General features: G+C 37.6%; 1 protein-coding gene across 1 annotated transcript in view; it reads left to right on the top strand.

Annotated features, from left to right (window-relative positions):
- LOC127178217 (G patch domain-containing protein 8) overlaps positions 1-19,940 on the top strand; it is a 116,633-nt gene that overhangs the window by 77,031 nt on the left and 19,662 nt on the right. The window contains 1 exon segment of the mRNA XM_051130943.1: positions 11,706-11,849. Within this exon segment, the coding sequence (XP_050986900.1) occupies positions 11,706-11,849 (144 nt within the window).

Below are 19,940 nucleotides of genomic sequence, written 5' to 3'. Positions count from 1 at the left end.
TTTATTTGATCAAAAATAAAGTAAAAACAGTAATATTACGAAATATTATCATGATTCTAAATAACGGTTTTCTATTGTAATATGCTTTAAAATATAATTTATTCTTGTGATGGCAAAGCTGAATTTTCAGCAGCCATTACTCTGATCTTCAGCGTCACGTGATCCTTCAAAATTGGTACTCCGGAAACAGTTGTTGAAAACAAGTCCAAAAGAACAGCTTTTATTTTAAATAGAAATCTTTTTTTATACAATGTAAAAGTCTTTACTGTCACTTTTGACCAACTGAATGCATCGTTGATTAATAAATTAAAAGGGTCATGAACTGCCCTTTTCTATTTTGTGCTGTTCTCTGAGGGCCACTTATAATGTTATCAAGATTTTTACATCAGAAAACATTATAATTTAGAAGTAATAGGCTATTTTCTGTCCTGTTTTGATCCTCCTCATCAGAACGCTCTGTTTGAATAGGCGTGATGGATTGTAGACTCGGAAGTCTACAATCCCTGCTATGATTGGTTAATAGTTGTGTATATATCTACATCCTTCATAGATGGACACTGCTGTGATTTAGGTTAAAATTGCATAAATACGCCGTACATATCAAATCATCTGTAATAACAGATAAAGCAATAGACCTCATAATAAAAACATTTACTCACACTTGTGTGTTGCACATTACTGTTGGATCCAGTATAGTTGGCATTGTGCCATTCAGTGTCAAATTGTGCCTTGTGTGTAAACAAAACTGTGGTAAAATGAAGTAAACAAAGGGCCAAGATCTTTCTTACTAAAGTTTATCCACTCTTTCCTAATGTTGGGATCAGAAGGAAGGCAACTTGGCACTGTCTTGTTGTCTTCAGAGCCATCTTTATTGTTTTTTTTTCTGCGTAGACCTGCATTTGCCTCTCCCCTTTATTTATACAACATGCGCAAATTGGTGGGCGAGGCTAAACAGGCAGTGATGTAGAGTCTATGGGCGGAGCTAAACTAGTCCCACTTTGCATTGTACCGCACAGCATTTTCACCCTTTGTCCTTCATGTCGCATATTGAGAAAATGTCCCGCATTTTCATCAGTCTGTTGGTTTTTAATTATCATGCACTCTTTTGCCTTTTTAAGAAGGCTTTTATTTATTCTTTTTGTGGCGTAGTTTGCATTCAAAGGATTTGCAGACTTTAATCAAGTGATCTAGCACCATCGATGGAAATGGTCGAGTGCACACGGAAAAGCACAATATTCTCCATTCATTTTAACCAATTTAAAAAAATCTGCAGCTTTCAGATGCAACTTTCTTCTTATTTTAATAGTTCATTTGAGGCAGATTCTATGACATTATTCACTCGCATAGAGAATCTCGAGAATCAGCACATATGACAACGGATGTAATCAGTATTTACATAGTATAACAGTAGAAAATGTATGTGTCTCACACGTGTCCCGCATTGTCCCGCAAAATCACATCTATGTCCCGCAACAGATCTATTGCCAGGTGGTCACCCTAAACTAAATAGGCAGCAATGTAGAATAGGTTGGCGGGGCTAAACAGGCAGCGATGTAGAAGCAGGCGTTGATCTTCTTCTGCAGAGGCGGTCTTTAGGCACAATATTACATCATAAAGTGGCACATTCCACAACCTGTCATTTCAGTAGATTGGGATCTTTATAAGCTGTTCTTAGACTAACAAGAAAGTTTTGAGAATGTTTTTATAGTACAGTGACCTCTTATATGTCAAAAGTTCAAGGGAATTTTGATTTCTCAGTTCATGACCCTTTTGAAATCTGACTGACCACAAACTTTTGAACAGTAGTGTAGAAATATTTGCAGCTAGGGCATGTTGTAAGCCAGATTCAAACATGCATTTCCCATTTGAGCACAATGGGACCACATCCCTGCACCACAGCTCTGTCCTTCCTTTTTATGTTTTCCTGTTTTCATCACCATCTGTCATCATGTTCCCCTCTCCTTATACTCATGCTCGCACTGTTCAATATCTTCTTTTTGTAAAGCTCTGTCATAGATGGCGGCACAAATCTGCCTCTCTTATCCGCAGTCTAAGCTTTCAGGATGAGATTAGATCAGGTTCTGAAGAAATGACAGAAAATAAATCCAATCAAGGTAGAACCATCCACTGTGCTCATTGCTTTGATCCGGTCTGAAGATAATGACCAGTGTTTTTTTTATTTTTTTAATGCATTGAAGGGGATGATAATGTTATATGATTTTGGCATGAGAGGCCATTGCAGTCTAGGAGATTCAGCTGGCTGACACAAACACACACACACACACACACAAGCTGAAATACACAAACACACAGAGAGGCGAATTACCAGGGAAATTAGGGGCAATTCTGGGCCCTCACCACTTAACCCAAAGCCAATGAAAGAGAGGGAATGAGGGATGAAGAGAGGGAGCAGAGGCCTGAACCTGCTGTCCATGATGAAACAAGCCAGTGGAATTTAATTTCCCTCCGGTCAAGAGATGCCAATAAACACTATTGAATCCTGTTCCTGCCCTGACATGATAGGAATTTAATTTGAGACCCACAGGGATCTTTCTCTCTCTCTCTGTCTGCTGCACTGGAACAGTGCCCCTCTCTCTGTTCTGGATGTTTGCACGGGCACAGAAAGGAGGAGAGAAATGATTGAAATTCCTAGTCCGCATCTGAGAACACACGCACACGCACGCTCGCACACCACACATCTCACAACACCACCCCTCGGACACGTGCACGCTTGGATAGAAACTCCAGTGATGCAGCCTTGATCCGACCCGTTTAAAGTTGCAAAGAATGTTTTACTCTGGTATGATCTTGCAGCAGAAGTATAGGGTGAAAAGCAGAAGACAACCACAGAATATCGAGCAGAGCGACCAGCTACTTTTTAAAGGGGGTAGTTCACCCAAAAATGAAAATTCTGTCATTAATTATTCCCTCATGTCGTTCAAAACCTGAAAGTGTTTGAACCATAGTGTATAGTGAATACTGCTTAATAAAAAAGTACTCTAATATCAGCTGATAACCTGGAAAATGGAACAGATCTGAAACCCTTTAAACTTTGTAGTTAAACTATGCTAGTTTTTATTCATTCAAATATAAGATGAGTGTCATAGCTGTGGTTTCAGGTGGGTCTGAATAGGCATTGTGATTCAAAGGGTGCCCAGATATGGAAGGTGATGCTATGGGGGGTCGTTGAGATCCAGGGTAGAATGTATCAGCGGAAGGGAGTTCCTGCGGTTTAACAGAGAGCAGCAGACTGGACGTCCGTTAAACAGAGGAAATTTCCCTTGATCTAGACACACAGTCTGTCTGTCTGAGCATAACCAATCTGGCCTTATGAAAGATATTGTAAAGTGTTATTCATTAACTGGGACTTTGCTCAGCTCTGAAGAATTCTTTTCACATATTCTTTGAGGAGCAGAACTGATGTGACATTTCCTTGTCAAAGATTTTAAAAACCCCTTTTGATTATCTCTCCTTTCAGAACACTCAGAATTAGACTAAAGATAAAACTTAATGCCTTTGAAAGTTCTTCTCTTTTTAATACACATGAAGACATTTCAAACGGCACAAGCAATCAGTGTCTGTGCTAGAAATAGATAGGAGAGTCAGAGTGAGAGACATTATTGTTTAATTACCACAGAACTGACATGGAAAACAGGCTGAATTTAAAAGGTGCTCAGTAATATTTTAGCCCAGGTGTTTGTGCTTGTGCTTGAGGGAGAGAAAGCGAGAGAATTTGTTTTAATGGGTGAACCGCGAGACCTGGCGCTCTGTTCGCTGTCAACCTGTGTTTAATGTGCTGAATGTGAGAGCTGTTAAGGTCAGTGAGCAGGCAGAGAAAAGCCTCTCTCTCTTTCTGTAACGGGGGATTAAAGTGGGAGATCTAAGTAGTTGTTTTATGGATGTGGGTGTCACCTTGTTCCCTTCTCCTCTACAAAGGTTGAATAGTACCGCTTTGAACCCCCCCTTCTTCTCCGTCAGTTCAACCCACGACACCCCTAATTAGACCTCCAGCTCCGCCTCCATCCGGTCTCACATCTCTCCACACGTGCTCTAGTTCCATATTCACTTCTTCAGAACTAGCTTTCATCACACTTTTTTATTATGGGCACTTAGCGATCAATGTAGTTGGCACCTGTGAATGGCATTCTTGGAAATGCTGGAAAATGAGGCATATTTTGTAGTAATGTTAGAGCTCCTGCTGTAGCATTGTGTTTATTCCGGGCGCTCATAAATGAAGCGGTAATGTTATTAGGGGTTTTCAAGTCGGAAAGCAGAAATGTGATGGTTTTTAAAGCCGAGCGGATAAGTTCACAGATCTGAGAGGAAGTTCATGGAGTCGGATGCTTGAGGAGAATTCTGAGAATGAGAGAAGCAGCGTGAGATCAGCCTGTCTCGCACATCTACAGCCTCCCGGCTGCACGTGAGCATCTCTGCAGGGGTTGTATGCTTAGGAGAGCCGCAGTTGTCCAACAAGTGGCATCATACAATGCAGTGTTACTGTGGAATATTATTATTCTTAGTGTGTATAGCATGGTACAGTATAGAAATAAACAAGGTAAGCAGGCGTCCGGAAAATTTGCCATTAGAATAACTCACTTCCTGGAATGATAATACTGCACTAATTTACATACACTTTCCAAATGCCAAGTGCAGGTAAAATTGACCGTTCGCAAGAAACCCACCCTTCTTACTGCTGCTATGTCAGACAAACAAGCCACTACAAACACACAAACACTACACATCATCTCACACAATAAAAAATACATTGTGTAGCAGAGAGGAACATGCTGACAGATAAGACAGAGCAGGTCTCAGGTTTAAAAAGTTGTACTTTAAGAAATTCAAACAATAAATACCATTTTGTGGCTCTTTAATGTGTTGTGACAGATCACTGTATAGTGAAACGGTCTTTTCTTCTTTACTTAAAAGATTAGGTCACTTCCAGAACAAAAATGTACAGATAATTTACTCACCTCTTTGAAATCCAAGATGTTCATGTCTTTCTTTCTTCAGTCATAAAGAAATTATGTTTTTTGAGGAAAACATTTCAAGAATTATCTCCATATAGTGGACTTCTAAGGTGCCCGCAAGTTTGAACTTGCAAAGTGCAGTTTAAATGCAGTTTCAAGGGGCTCTAAACGATCCCAGCCGAGGAAGAAGAGTCTTACCTAGCGAAACGAGCAGTCATTTTCTAAACAAATTGACAGTTTATATACTTTTTAACCTCAAATGCTCGCCTTGTCTTGTCTCTGCAATGTGCATGCGTAGTCTGTACAGTAAGGGTATGTCGAAAAACTATGTCGTTTTTTTTCTTCAACTTCAAAATCATCCTACACCTTTTTTTTTTTTTGTAATGGGCGTTTGATCTTCTTTGCATGTTCACTTTGTAAACACTGGGTCGGTACTTCTGAAGCAATGTAGGGCAATTTTGAAGTTGGGGAAGAAATCGAGATGGGAGTTTTTTAAAATGTCTTTGTCTGGGTCTTCATGCAGACCCAGACAAGACAAGCGTTTGAGGTTAAAAAGTATATAAATTGTCAAATTACAGATCGTTTTGCTACATAAGACCCTTCTTCCTCGATCATTTAGAGCTGTTTGAAGCTGCATTTAAACTGCATTTTGAAAGTTCAAACTTGGGGGCACCATTGAAGTCCACCATATGGAGAAAATCACTGAAATGTTTTCCTCAAGAAACATAATTTCTTATCAGCTGAAGAAAGAAAGGCATGAAAGGCATCTTGGATGACAAGGGGGTGAGTAAATTATCTGTAAATGTTTGTTCTGGAAATTAACTACTCCTTTAAAGCATGAAAAAACAGGAATAAATAGTTTTCAAGTCCACCAAAGTTAATCTACTCTCCTGTCTGATTTGTTCGTTGGAAAATGTGGGTGTCAGAAACACAAAACAGAATTTTCTGTATTTCCACTTTTTCACTATTATACGCTGAGGGGCACTATTACTCATCTCCTGAATGATGCTAGAATGTCCCGATCAAAAATGCAGGAGAGGAAGACGCAGAAACGAGCGATCTCATATGTAAGTAGAAGGATATGAAGAATAATGCGGTCATCAAAAATAAACTGCATATAAATGAAAACTGTCTAATGTTACAGAGTGAAAGTGTAATCAAATAACTACAGTTAAAACTGAAATAAAAAATAGACATTTAAAAACAAAAATATAACAAAAATGGCACAAACACAAAATAAAAAATAAACTCAATGATACTAAACTAACATTACAAGGTAGATTTTGTTTTTTCCAAGTAGATGGTTTTGTTTATGCAAAATGCCCTTCTGTTTGTTCTGTAACAGTTTACGGTAATCTTATTTTTTAAACAAAGATAAAAGACGTGACCTTTTGATTTTCCATTTCTCATATAAGAAAAGCTGTCCGTGTACAATCCATTTTAGGAACAAATTGGTACGAGTGAGCTAAATCTGACAACTTCATTTTGGGGAGGTCCTCATTTGTAAAAACATAGATTAAATGTATAAACAGAGAATCTGTATAAAAATATAATATATAATGTAATATAATATTATATAGTTGTATAAAAAGTATTTTTCCTTTCATTGTAAAAATGCATGATGTTTTCTGTTTTGCCATAGCAATTAAAAAAATGCTGTATATAAAAACAGTAAAAGTCTATGGAGTGTCCGCATTTACTGAATATAGCTATGCAAACATGTTTGTGTGTGTCTTCATAGAGCTACAGACATTAGTTATTTGTGTCTCTAGCTGAATGTTTGCATTCTTTTAAACATCAAAAAAATCAATTGCTTGTCAGTTGAAAAAGTAACATAACACATCATATTCCTTTTTTAACCTGCGGTATAAACGAAAGAGAGAGCGAAACTGAGACCGTGAGAAAGAATGAAAGACTAAATGACTCTGAGTGCACATTTAAATTGCTTAGATTTGTACGGGAGAGTGTTTTGTAGCTCCCCAGACAGCAGCATTAAGAAGATAACCTGCAAATGCTCCATCAATTTATTTGCCTGTGCTGTTACAAAACACTTACATTTATAAAAGTAGATTCTGGAGTAAAGCAGAAGCAGGAGTGGTATGGCATGTGTACAGGTAAATGGAAACTTTCAGAGCCTGATGAAATGCGGCTGCTGCTGTCTGACATTTGGTGAAAACCGCTAGAACTTTTCAGACAAGTGCATGGATTCTAATTAAGGAAGTGACTTTAAAATTTAACTTGAGGCCGCTTTTTCACTTTAATTTTTGATGAGGTTCATCCTTGTTGTTGAATGTAACTGTTTCAAGCTAATGGAGATTAAACTTGCGTTCCTGATGCATCCTGGGAACATGATGCTGTGTTTGAGGCAGAGGGCAGGTGGTTGCCAGATCACAGCCAATGTTCTGCCTTTTGCAACCCCACGACTGGGCCTGTCTGGCGTGGGTGGTGAGTAAGTGCAGAACACGTGTAACTAATTCTGATGCAAAACGCATCCAAAAGCAATTAAGAGTTAACATCTGTTGTTTTGAGTCTCAGAGATGGGGCGCGTGTTAAAATGACAGATGTACAGAGTGGCTCTTCTCAACTCTGTCGTTTCACTCTGCCACACATCTGTGAGACTAAATTTAGGGTTAGATTTTAAAGTGGGGCTGTGGGGGTGATGAATTTTGGGAATGAGCTGTAAAGCCCTGGAGGGCAATATCATTTGTAGGGATGTAAAACAAAACAACGTATTTTAAAAATCTACTTGTTGGCAGCTTGACTGAATGACTGGTTAATTTGAAGCGCTGTGTAGTCAGACTGGTTTCCAATTCAGTGAATCGTGACTGGATACATATTTAGGAAGGTTTTACATAGACACATTTGTTTAAAAATGGCTACATGGGACACAAAAGAATGCAGGATGCATTTTCTCAAGTTGGACTTTTAAATGAACACACAATTCCAAGACATGTCACAATGGCTTAAGATGTCTGTCAGATGACTTTCCCCCATTCTTTTTCAATTACCCTCCAACAAAAAACACCTTTGGAAGGTCTGTTAAACTCAGTGGGTTCAGGGGAGGTGAGAGAGATGCAGAGGTATCTAAGAATATAATTGTATATACAGTTGATATAGTCGTAGTCATATAGTTGATATAATCGTTAAAATGCCTGCTGTTCTTTAGAAAAATCCTACAGGTCCCACAAATTCTTTGATTTTTCAGTATTTTTTTTGTATTTTAACACTTTCCAACAATGACTGTATGATTTTGAGATCCATCTTTTCACACTGAGGACAAGTGAGGGACATATATGTAACTATTACAGAAAGTTCAAACGCTCACTAAGTGCTGGGGGTGAAAACTTTTGAACAGAGTATATACATTTCTTATTTTGCCTAAATATCATATTTTTTTTCATTTAGTACTGTCATTTAGAAGCTACAGAATATTCTTACATGTTTCCCTGAAGACAAAATAAGTTAAATTTACCCTGATCTTCAAATTCAAAAAGTTTTCACCCCTCGTTTCTTAATGCATTGTGTTTCCTTCTGATGCATCAGTGAGCATTTTGAACCTTCTGTAATAGTTGCATATGAGTCCCTCAGTTGTCCTCAGTGTGAAAACATGGATCTCAAAATCATACAGTCATTTTTTTTATAAAGGGTTCAAACACAAAAATGCTGAAAAACAAATAATTAGTGGGACCTGAAGATGTTTTCTGAAGAACAGGAGGCAGTTTAACTGTTCAGGACAAACAAGAAACTCATGAACAACTATCAATGAACCAAAAAAGAGATGTGGATCATTCAGTATTAAGAATCAAGTGTATGTAAACTTTTGAATGGGATTATTGTTTATTAAATTCAACTATTATTTTCTCTTGTGGACTATATGTAAACATCTTTTATGTGAAATATCTTATTCAGTTCAGTACTACACTACACTACAGTACTAAACTTTTGACCTCAATTGTAAGTATATACGTTAATAGACCTGTAATTGTTTGAATTTTTTTTTTTTTTTACATGAATGCCTTTACTATCACTTGTGATACATTTATTGCATCCTTGCTGAATAGAACTGTTCATTTCATTAAAAAATTGTACTAACACCAGATTTTTCACCGGGTGTACGTGTGCCTATTTTAAATACCAAGTGTGGCAACCAGAGTGTCAGCAGTCAATCATGATGTTCTTTTACTTTGACATGTCACACAGTCTCTGCTCACGGTTGGACTTATGCCTCAAAATCCCTGATGGCCTATTAACTGCATCACATCCACCTCATTCATGGTCCGCTCCCACGCACTGCAGGGCCGTGTGATGCAGAGGCCCTCTGGCCAATTATAAGGCACATGATCAGTATTATTGTCACATTTACTTCAACTTTCTCTATGTAAAAACTTGTTAATGAGCTCTATTAAACCGTTCCAGCGCTGTGCTGCTTAAAAATTCTTCTTCTTCTTCTTTTCAATCCACACCTCAAAAGTTTGTTCTTGATCAGATGCTCTGTCAAACCTAATAAGAGTGTATTGTTAAAGATCTGCTACACTGTGACCTTTCCCACCTTGTTTTTCTGTAGTAAATGTTGAGCTGTGCTGTCTGTGTGCCTTAATGGGAAAGCTCTGGTAATGATGCTCCAAAGAGATGTACTCTTTGCTTATATGTGTCTGTGTGTACCGGTGCAGTCTGCACAATGTGTTTGTACGGTAGATGTCGCTCCCTGAGGTCTGTATAAGCAGACTTTTGATACTGAATTAAGCGCTGGAGCCTTTGAAGTTACCGGCTAGCTGAATCTCATGTGAAGTCTGCAACAAAAAAAGAGATGACATCCCTAGAGGAAGAGTTTAGGCCTATACTGTGTGTGTGTATGCACTCCTGAGCATGTTATTAGTGAATGTTACATGGTGTTCCATCAATCTCGTATCTGAACAACTTCAATAATTGAAGGTGTGTGTATATGTGTACGTTTTGAATCTTAATTCTGAGATCTGAGATTGTTTACCCAAAAATTTGAATTCTGTCATGATTTACTAACTCTCATGTCGTTCCGAACCCATGAGCCTTTGGTTAATCTTTGAAAACAAATTAAGACTGTTTTAATGAAGGGACAGAAACCTCTCAGGTTTCATCAAAAATGTCTTCAAAGAGTGTTTTGAAGATTAACCAAAGTTTTATGGGTTTGGAACGACATGAATCTAAACTTTTTATGGTTTACAAATTTCTCTGGACATATGAACTTTTAAAACAAATAGAGCGAGATTCACAGAAAATGATAGGTAATTGTTAAATGTTGCTCAGAAAAGTGATGTCTACAAAGAAGACGAGGTCAACAATGTACAAAATGAAAAATTCCTGATAATTTACTTTCTTCAGTCGAAAAGAAAATTCCAGGATTTTTCTCCATTTAGTGGACTTCAATGGGGAGCAATAGGTTGAAGGTCCAAATTGCAGTTTCAACTCTACACGATCCCAGCCGAGGAATAAGGATCTTAACTAGCGAAACAATCAGTCATTTGCTAAATAAATAAATAAATAAATAAAAATGTATATAATTTTTAACCACAAATGCTTGTCTTGCACTAGCTCTACGACTTCACGTATTACGTAGTCCTGTTGGAAAGGTCATGTGTGGTCAGTTCTTCGTCTGTGTACTTCGGTTCAAAAAGGTAGGGTAGGGTGAAAATTTCATTTTCTCCTCCAACTTCAAAATCATCTGACAACGTTTTTATCTTTTTTTTTATCTTTTTTTCACCAAGCTGATTACTCACTAAAAACTCCCACAGATCATGTTTTCATGCCATTTACGTCTTATTTTGACGTAATAAAGTGGTTATATCTAATTGTTAGTTGTTTACTTGCTTTTTTAAATTAGTCTTCCTATTAACACCATTATTTTGTTCATTCAGACTGATTCAGGAGGTGGGATTTATCACATGAACCAATCACAGCCGACCATAACCAGTCTTCCTCTCACGTGACTTTTTTGTAAAGGACTTTTCTTTGCATGTTTGCTTTGTAAACACTGGGTTGGTGACATTTCCAACATGATTACGAAATGTGTGAAGTCGAGCTAGTGCAAGGCAAACATTGGTGATTAAAAAGTATATACAATTTTTTTTTATTTTAGAAAATGACTGATTGTTTTGCTAGATAAGACCCTTATTCCTCAGATGAGAATTTGGACCTTCAACCCGCTGATCCCCATTGAAGTCCCCACTGAGTAAATTATCAGGAAATTTTTATTCTGTAAGTGAACTAATTCTTTAAAATTACTTTTAAGTGATTAAGAACTGCTAGCGCTAGTCCTGTTATCACAATGAGCTGTTCAGTTCATTTCATCCTGCAACCAATATGAACTCATGACCATGTTGTCATAGTAACACAGCTATGTTCACATTCAAGTATCTTCTTAAACGTGTTGTTGGTGTGGATCTAGTAATTACCGCAAAATATTAACCATTTAAAAACATTCTGTGATTACTGAGTTGTTTCATCAGGTAGCCTGTCAAGCACAGTATTGATGCTCAAATTCATCTAGGATAAGACAACCAAAAAATAGAAATGCTAATTGATTTTATGTGCCTTTCATGTACAATTATTTCCTTTTGTAGTTTTAAACAATCAGTGAAATAATTTATTTTTAGAAAAGGACTGTGATTATCAAGTGTAGTTGTCTAATTAAATTACAGCATCTGCATGCATAACCAACTCTCTCTCTTTCTCTTGCTCTCTCTCTGTCTCTTTTTTTAGGACTACCCTAGGAAAGAGAAAGCCATTACAAGAGCCCTGGGGGATTTGAAGGCCAACTTCTATTGTGAACTATGTGACAAGCAGTACCATAAACATCAGGAGTTTGACAACCACATCAACTCATATGACCACGCACATAAACAGGTAAACCCCAACAGCGGGTGGTCAAGCTCATTAGATGGAGAAACAGGAAAGAATGCAGAAATGAACCAAAGTTTGGAACAGTGATTCAACTCTTCCCCTACAGTCTATAAAGCCATTACTACCTTCAGGAAAGCGTCTCTGAATGTAATAATATGCATAGAAACCAGTGGTGTGCGGTGGTGTTCTGAAATGAGGAGGCAAAGTCCTCTTTTTTTTTTTTTTTTAAATCAAATGTAAATTTATGTCCCAGTCACATTTTCTTGGTTAAATAAACATTACTTACAATTTCAGAAGAAGTGGGGGGGAAATCTATTTAATATTTTTACATGAACAATGTAATCAATATTCTGTTTATTAAAGTATGAATCTCAAAGTTAGTGTTTTTAAGAATTTTACTTTTTTCCCCAAAATAATAACTCAAAGCAGTAACAATGTAAACTATATATTTTATTTGTGAACTTATGTTCAGCTGTTCTTTTTAATAGATAACTTTTAACTATTTTTGAATTTTTCAGATCATCAGTCATCCAAGATTGGTAAAAATTGGTAACAGACACAGAAATTTACTTTAACTTTGCTGATTACTCACTAAAAAACTCCCTCAGATCATGTTGTCATGCCGTTTTAAGTCTTATTTTGATGTAACAAAGTGGTTATATCTAAGTGTGTGAGTTGTTTACTTACTTTTTTTAAATTAGTCTTCCTTTTAACACCTTTGTATTGTTTATTCAGACTGATTCAGGAGGTGGGATTTATCACATGAACCAATCACAGCCGACTATAACTAGTCATATCCAATCATATTGTGAAGGAGGCATTGCGTCACGTGACTTTCCCCCATTCATTTTCAATTATCCCCCCACCAAACCCACGGCACGCTTTAGGGGGTCTGTTAAAACTCAGTGGGCTCAGGGGAGATAAGAGAGACACTGACACTTTACCTGCTGGTGTTGGACAATGTTTCTTTAGAGAAATAAATGATTAATACACTTTTTATTGTTATTATTTGTAATATTGTTTTTTTTTCCCCTCATCAGCACACTGAACACACCGCTTCACTACAGTTTGCTTTCCCCCAAAACAGTCTTCAGGAAATTCTTGTGTCTACAGTCAACTGTGTAGCCCCCAGCTAATAATGACACACAAATTACAGCCAGTGATCTAACTATTAGCATAAATGTTCATTTATATGCTCAAAAAATGCTATTTATGCATGATAAACACAATATTTGGAAAAACATTTGCAAAATACATCACTCACTTATTTTCCTGCAGGTAGTCTCCTGAGTCGGTTTAGCTGCATGTGATCTGGTAACTGATTTGATGTCGGGGTAAGCGCCGTGACCTGCTGGCAGTGTTCCACCTGCAAAGAGTTCAATTATTGTGTTTACAAAAAGTAACAAAAAAATTCTGCACCTTTAATTGTGGCAGATAATTCTAAAGTTCTAAACTTTCAGGAACACAAGTAATATACATTTTCTGCTATAATATCTGATAGATAATTGCTGGCGGTGTTCCACCATGTTCCACAAATTCTTGTATCTACAGTTTTTAAGCACCAAATAAGCAGATTTTTGAGAACAGATTTTAAAGGGATAGTTCACCTAAAAATGAAAATTATGTCATTAATTATTCACCCTTATGTCGTTCCAAACCCGTAAGACAAATTAAGATAATTTTGATGAAATCTGAGAGCTTTTTGACCCTCCATAGACAGCAACACAACTACCACGTTCAAAGCCAAGAAAGGTAGTAATGACATTGTTAAAATAGTCCATGTGACATCAGTGGTTCAACTGTAGTGTTATGAAGCTACGAGAATACTTTTTGTGTGCAAAGAATATAAAAATAATAACTTTAATCAACAATTTATGGGATTGGAGTGAAATGAGGTTGAGTAATTAATAATTTTCCTTTTTGGGTGAACTATAACATTAAAGGAGAACTCCACTTCCAGTACAACAATTTACAAATAATTTACTCACCCTCTTGTCATCCAAGATGTTCATGTCTTTCTGTCTTTAAGAAATTATGGTTTTTGAGGAAAGTATTTTTCTGCATATAATGGACTCCGAATTTGAACTTCCAAAATGCAGTTTAAATGCAGCTTTAAAGGGCTCAAAACGATCCCAGCCAAGGAAGAAGAGTCTTATCTAGCGAAACGATCTGTCATTTTTTTCGAAAATTACAAATTTGTATACTTTTTAAGCACAAAAGCTTGTGTAGCACAGGCTCTGGGATACATGTCCACGGGTCGTTCTTGAACAATTTTATACAATCTTTAATGTGACTCGGGAAGAACGAGTCATCTCGGGGATTGGTTCGTTCAGTCACACATGCGCAACATTCTGTTAGGTTCTGTACCAGCGCTCTCTCCACCCTCAATACCACGACTGAGGTGAGTCCCTTGAGCAAGGCACTGATCCCCCAACTGCTCCCCGGGCGCCGCAGCGATAGCAGTATGGCTGCCCACTGCTCCGGGTGTGTGTTTACGGTGTGTGTGTGTGTGTGTGTTTGTTCACTACTCACTACTCACTACTGTGTGTGCACTTGAATAGGTTAAATGCAGAGCACAAATTTCTAGTATGGGTCACTGTACTTGGCCTCACGTCATGTCTTTTCCTTTCCTTTCCTTTTCCTTTCCTTACTGAAATTAGTTCACCTGTTTCGAGTCTTCAGGTTTTTTGAGTCGTTTGTTCATATTATGGGGCTGTCACGTGATGCTGATTTTGCTAAAATGAACGAAATGACTCGAAAAAAGATTTGTTCGTTTTGCTGAACGCGACTCAGAGGTCTATAAAATGATCCGAAGTTCCCATCACTACTACGAATCACGTCTTCGAATCACCACAAGTTCATCGTCTGTGGCTCAAAAAGCTACAGTATGTAGAAAAACTCCATGTTATTTTCTCCTACAACTTCAGAATCGTCCGACATCGTTGTACCTTTTTGTTTGTAAACAGTGTTTGACTTACTTGCACTTTCTTAGTCTTTGCGTGTTTGCTTTGTAAACACTGGGTCTGTGGTTTCCCCTAAGTCCACGTGACCTTCCAACGTGATTCAATAGTACATGAGCGTGCATCCCAGAGCCTGTGCTACACAAGCTTTTGTGCTTAAAAAGTATACAAATGTTTATTTTCCGAAAAAACTGACCGATTGTTTCACTAGATAATACCCTTCTTCCTCGGCTGGGATTGTTTAGAGCCCTTTGAAGCTGCATTTAAACTACATTTTTGAAGTTCAAAATCAGGGCACTAATGAAGTCCATTATATGGAAAAAATGTTTTCCTCAAAAACTATAATTTCTTCACGACTGAAGACAGAAAGACATGGGTGAGTAAATTACTTGTGAATTGTTGTTCTGGAAGTACAGTTCTTCTTTAAGTCTTGACATCTAGATACTTACACTGTCTACAATATGCATATATATTCAATCATCACTTTTATTTAAAATAATTCAGGAAAAAAGAAATGCAAAAAAACATTTTGGACGAGATAAGCCAAAAAATTCTGCTAAGGAAGTTGATGGGGGGATTGATAGCAGGAGTAGATGAAGTACGGAGGAGGACAGAGTGAGAATGTCCTCACTAGTGCCAGAATCTCAGAGTCTGGAGTCTGGTGCCCATCTGTGTGGCATCTGAGATTAAACATGTTCTCTAGCATTTCAAGCTGCAGATAACACTGTATGTGCAGTGCTAATTCTGGGCCGCCACATTATCCTGGGTGCTGTCAGACAAACTGGTCTTCTAACAATGAACAGCACACAGAGCCATTAAACTCTCTTCATCCTTCAACCTCGCATGTCTTATTCATCATGAACCCGCTGCAGCACAGTCTAAAAATCAAACATACAAAACTATACACTAATGAAACATTTCATGCATTACATGAAAGCCAAGTGCGAGAGAGAGCGAGAGATACTGACAGAGAGTGGCATAACTCATTCTGAAAGGCCGCTCAGTGACAGTTACACCAAAGACAGAGAGAGAGGGGAGGGAAGTAATTACACATGTTGTTCCGATGGATTTCATCTCCGTGCAAACATGGCTCCGATCAAACCACAGATGACTGCACACTTGTTCGCCGTGCAGATGTGTCTGTTCCTGTTAGTCAAAGTCAATGAGTCAGAGATGAATGATGCCAGCTCAGCACGAACATCCGTAATATTCCATAATCAATCATGAGAATTTCAGCAGAGTGTTCAACATCAGTACTTTGTCACAGAGAAATTAGCATGTCGTTCTTGTTTCTGTTTAATTAATTGTGACCAAACTTTTTTTTCCTTAGCGTAATAGGTTGAGATTACTCATCTTTGTGTAAAATGTAATAAATAACGCTATTTTATGACAGATGCCGTAGTAATACATCAGTATGACTTTCCGTATGCTTTATACTGACCAACTCTGTACTGAACAGCAAAATAATATTGTTGGTCTGTGAACTGACTTCTCTCAGTCAGGTACCTCCCACAAGAAATGTTAATTCATTTGAGGGCCCTGCAAAAGCAATGAAAGGTGATGTTGAATTCTTCCTGCAGGCATCAAGAGTGTTTCATTAGACAGAGTTATGTATAGTCGACTGTGTAAAATGTGTATGCTGTGAGGTTGGCAGTTGAGGCGGTTTGGTGTGACCCTCAACCCATCCGGTTCACATATCGCTCGAGAAACATGCAGCCTGGCTGTGCTCCCTGATCCTGAGGAACAATACTGTATATTTCAAAACCCACAAAATCCCCAGTCACTTAGCATTTATGCGTATGTATACTGTATGCACTGACGTGCACCAAACATGGTTGAGAGGTTTGATTTAATTAATCTTTAAGAGCCACAAAACCTTTCCTAGAGAGCTATGCAAATCAACCAGCTGTCCTCACTTCAAAAAAAAGAGAAGGGGAAAGGAAGAGGTGAGGGATGAGATGGAGGTTACAGCCAGTGCAACACAGAGAGAACCAGAGAAGCAAAGACTGGAGTTAACCCTCATGTTGAGGGGTCTAAAAGAGCCTTAGGCAATTTAATAGCTTGAAAAAAAAATATTGAAGCCTTATAAAATGTTACATTACTCATGTTTAGGGTGTCTAGGGTGAAAGCCTAGATGTAAAACATGAAGAAATCATAAACGCTAAGACTTGCTGAGATACTCTCAACTTCATATTCAATATTCATTTCAGTTTGTTTAGTTTTTTTATGTTTTGTGGGAGGTTAAATAGCTAACAGAAACAACATTACTGGAAGGTAGGGCTAGGCAAAAAAAAAAAAAGATTTCTTGATTTTAATCAATTCTCGTTTTTACGAAATGATATTGATTTTTAAATCCTAAGAATCAATTAGTCTAACCTGTTTTCAGTTAATGAACTGAACATTGTAGCATGCCTCACATCCAGCGAATTGCAGTAAGCTTTGTGCCTTGTTACTTTTGATATGAAACAAAGTCTCAGATTTCAAATTCTGTCCATTTTTTTACAATATTCAAACAATGGCTGTTTTGCTGTTTTGACACTGTGACAGATTGCTGTAGTTCAAAAGAAGCTGAGAAACTGATCATTTTCTCAGTTTTAAGTTTCAGCATGAAATAAACATCTGAATGTATGTTAAAAGAAAGAGCACAACTTGAAATACGTATCCTGTTTTATGTAATCGTTTAATCAGTGTTTCAACCATGCAAAGATGTCATAATAGCAGCTCATAAAGAATTTTGCATAACGTCACAATTACCAAAAAAAAAAAAACATATTTTGTCACCATAAACTTGTTAGATAGAAAAATGAACTCTAGAGAGGAGCATTTTGCTAAAAAATATGCACCATATAAAATATTCATTAGAGAGTGCCCTAACTTGTGCTGGGACACACTCACTCACTCATTCACACACCACGGTCAATTTAGATTGTCCAATTCACCTATGCTGCATGTCTTTGGATTGTGGGGGAAACCGGAGCACCCGGAGGAAACCCACACAGACACAAGGAGAACATGGAAACTCCACACAGAAAGGCATCCTGTCTCAGCCGAGACTCGAACCAGGGACCTTCTTGCTGTGAGGCAACAGTGCTACCCACTGAAGAAAATTTGCTGTGTGCTGAACCTGATATGTATCCAAAATAATCTATATTGTATCGAATCAAATTGCAAGTTTTTGAATCGGAATCTAAACAAACCCTGAAATCTGTGTCAAAACCCAGCCCTACTGGAAAGGATAGGGGAGGGTGGGGTAAGATGAGCCAATTTTTACTTATCTGGTCCTCAAGATAAAGGAAAATGAGACAGAAGTACAGTGAACGTATCTGAAGTAATTTCAGGGTGTTTCATATCATTTAAAATGTTCAGAAAGTATCTGTGACAAATGATTCTAAAATTATGGGATTTTGTTAAAAAAAAAAAAGTGTTCCTGTGGCCCAACTTCCCCCAGGTTAGGGGTAAGCTGACCCGAGTCAATGGGTAAGATGAACCATCTGGGTGAAAACTGACCATCTGACTGAATCTGATTCAAACCCATGTGAAATTTTTAAGATAATTTACCTCTTCTAAAAACTAACTGAATAATCAAATTTAATTTTACAAACAGTCATACATATTTCTTTTCTTAAAGCTAACTTTAACAAAATAAAACCAATCAAATGAAGTTTAATTTTCAATCTTTAATTGTTTGCATTTCTGAAACAATATGTTGAAAGATTTAACCTTCCCAAAAACAGAATAAACAGATTTTGCTGATTAAAATTAAATAACAACTGAATTAGAATGAATGAATAAATCTCACTGAAACTAATTTTAATAAAAAGATTCTTGGCATGGTAGCTTTTCTGCAATGTTGAACAGACGATTAGGGACTACAGGTGAAAAGATAGATTTGATTATAATATGATGAAAATCTTCTGGTTCTCAGAGAAAGAGTTCATGCACTTGTACACCATCCCTATCAAATAAACTAAAAACAATATGTATATATATGATAAACTAAACCAGTTGTATAATATGACTTTTCGCATATAATCACTATTTCAGCGATTTTATTTAACTCCAGTGCCTTATGGTGGGGTAAGTTAAAGTGTTGGCTCAACTTACTCCACAGCATTTGGCTTATTTGCCCCATAGCTGGCATTTTGAAAAAAAAAAAAAAAAAAAAAACAGCTAGCTTATTAACTAAATGATTTGGTTTTATATGTTGCTGAATCACCTATATGCATCATACATTTTTTTAGACCTGGATAAATTTGCTTTGATGTAACAGCCATTACATCTGTTATGCTAAAATTTTACTTTGACAAGCCAAAAACATTTTTTTAAAGTAAACTGGTGCCTTCCACTCCTCCCATGTGTTTTTCCTTATCACAGTCTGGCAGAAATGATGTGTGATTCCAAAATACATGATCACATGATAGTAAAAGTGTACAGTTGCCAAGATACAGGGCGTGGGACAGCTTACCCCACTCTCCCCTACCGGTTACATTCCTAAAAAAAAAAAAAGAAGAAGAAGAAGAATTTGTCTGTCCATCCCACCATCCTTGTGGCATATGAAGCTTAAAATATCCATCCAGCTATAGGATGTTCATCCAGACAAAAAAGGGAGACATATTAAAGGGAAGTGTCAAGAGGACTTGTTTGAACGGTTTCACTAGAGACTAAGAGCAGAATCTGAAGGGAATCTCCTGCTAGACTCCCATGGCTAAGGTGGATTTTGAGCGAAAGAGACCTACAGATATGAGCTTGGAGATAATCCATATTTCATAACTCGCAGTCGCTGGGGGGTGCCGAGGAAGGATTCAATCCGATCTGAAAGAGTCCAAGCCTAGTCATGTCTCTGTTTCTATAAAAAGCACAGCAGGCTGCTTAATGTTTAAAAAATAGCTGAGGGACATGTGAGAGTGTGTGAGTGTAAGGTCTATCCTCAGGGCATTTAGCGGTGTGAGGGTGGCGGCTCTGGGAGAAGAAAAAGAGAATGTATTTTTAACGCTGCACAAATAGTTCATTTGTCCTTCTATGAACGATTCCTGTGTGGCTTTGCACTCAGAAGGTGTTTTGAGAAAAAAAAAGAGAAAGTGGTGGCTGCTTTTCTCAGCCGAAAGCGGTGAGTCAGCAGCCTGAAATGAATGAA

This window comes from Labeo rohita, chromosome 16 (assembly GCF_022985175.1).
Source record: "Labeo rohita strain BAU-BD-2019 chromosome 16, IGBB_LRoh.1.0, whole genome shotgun sequence".
Lineage (NCBI taxonomy): Eukaryota > Metazoa > Chordata > Actinopteri > Cypriniformes > Cyprinidae > Labeo > Labeo rohita.
Note: the sequence above shows the minus strand (reverse complement) of the source record. Positions and strands in the feature narration are given on the sequence as shown.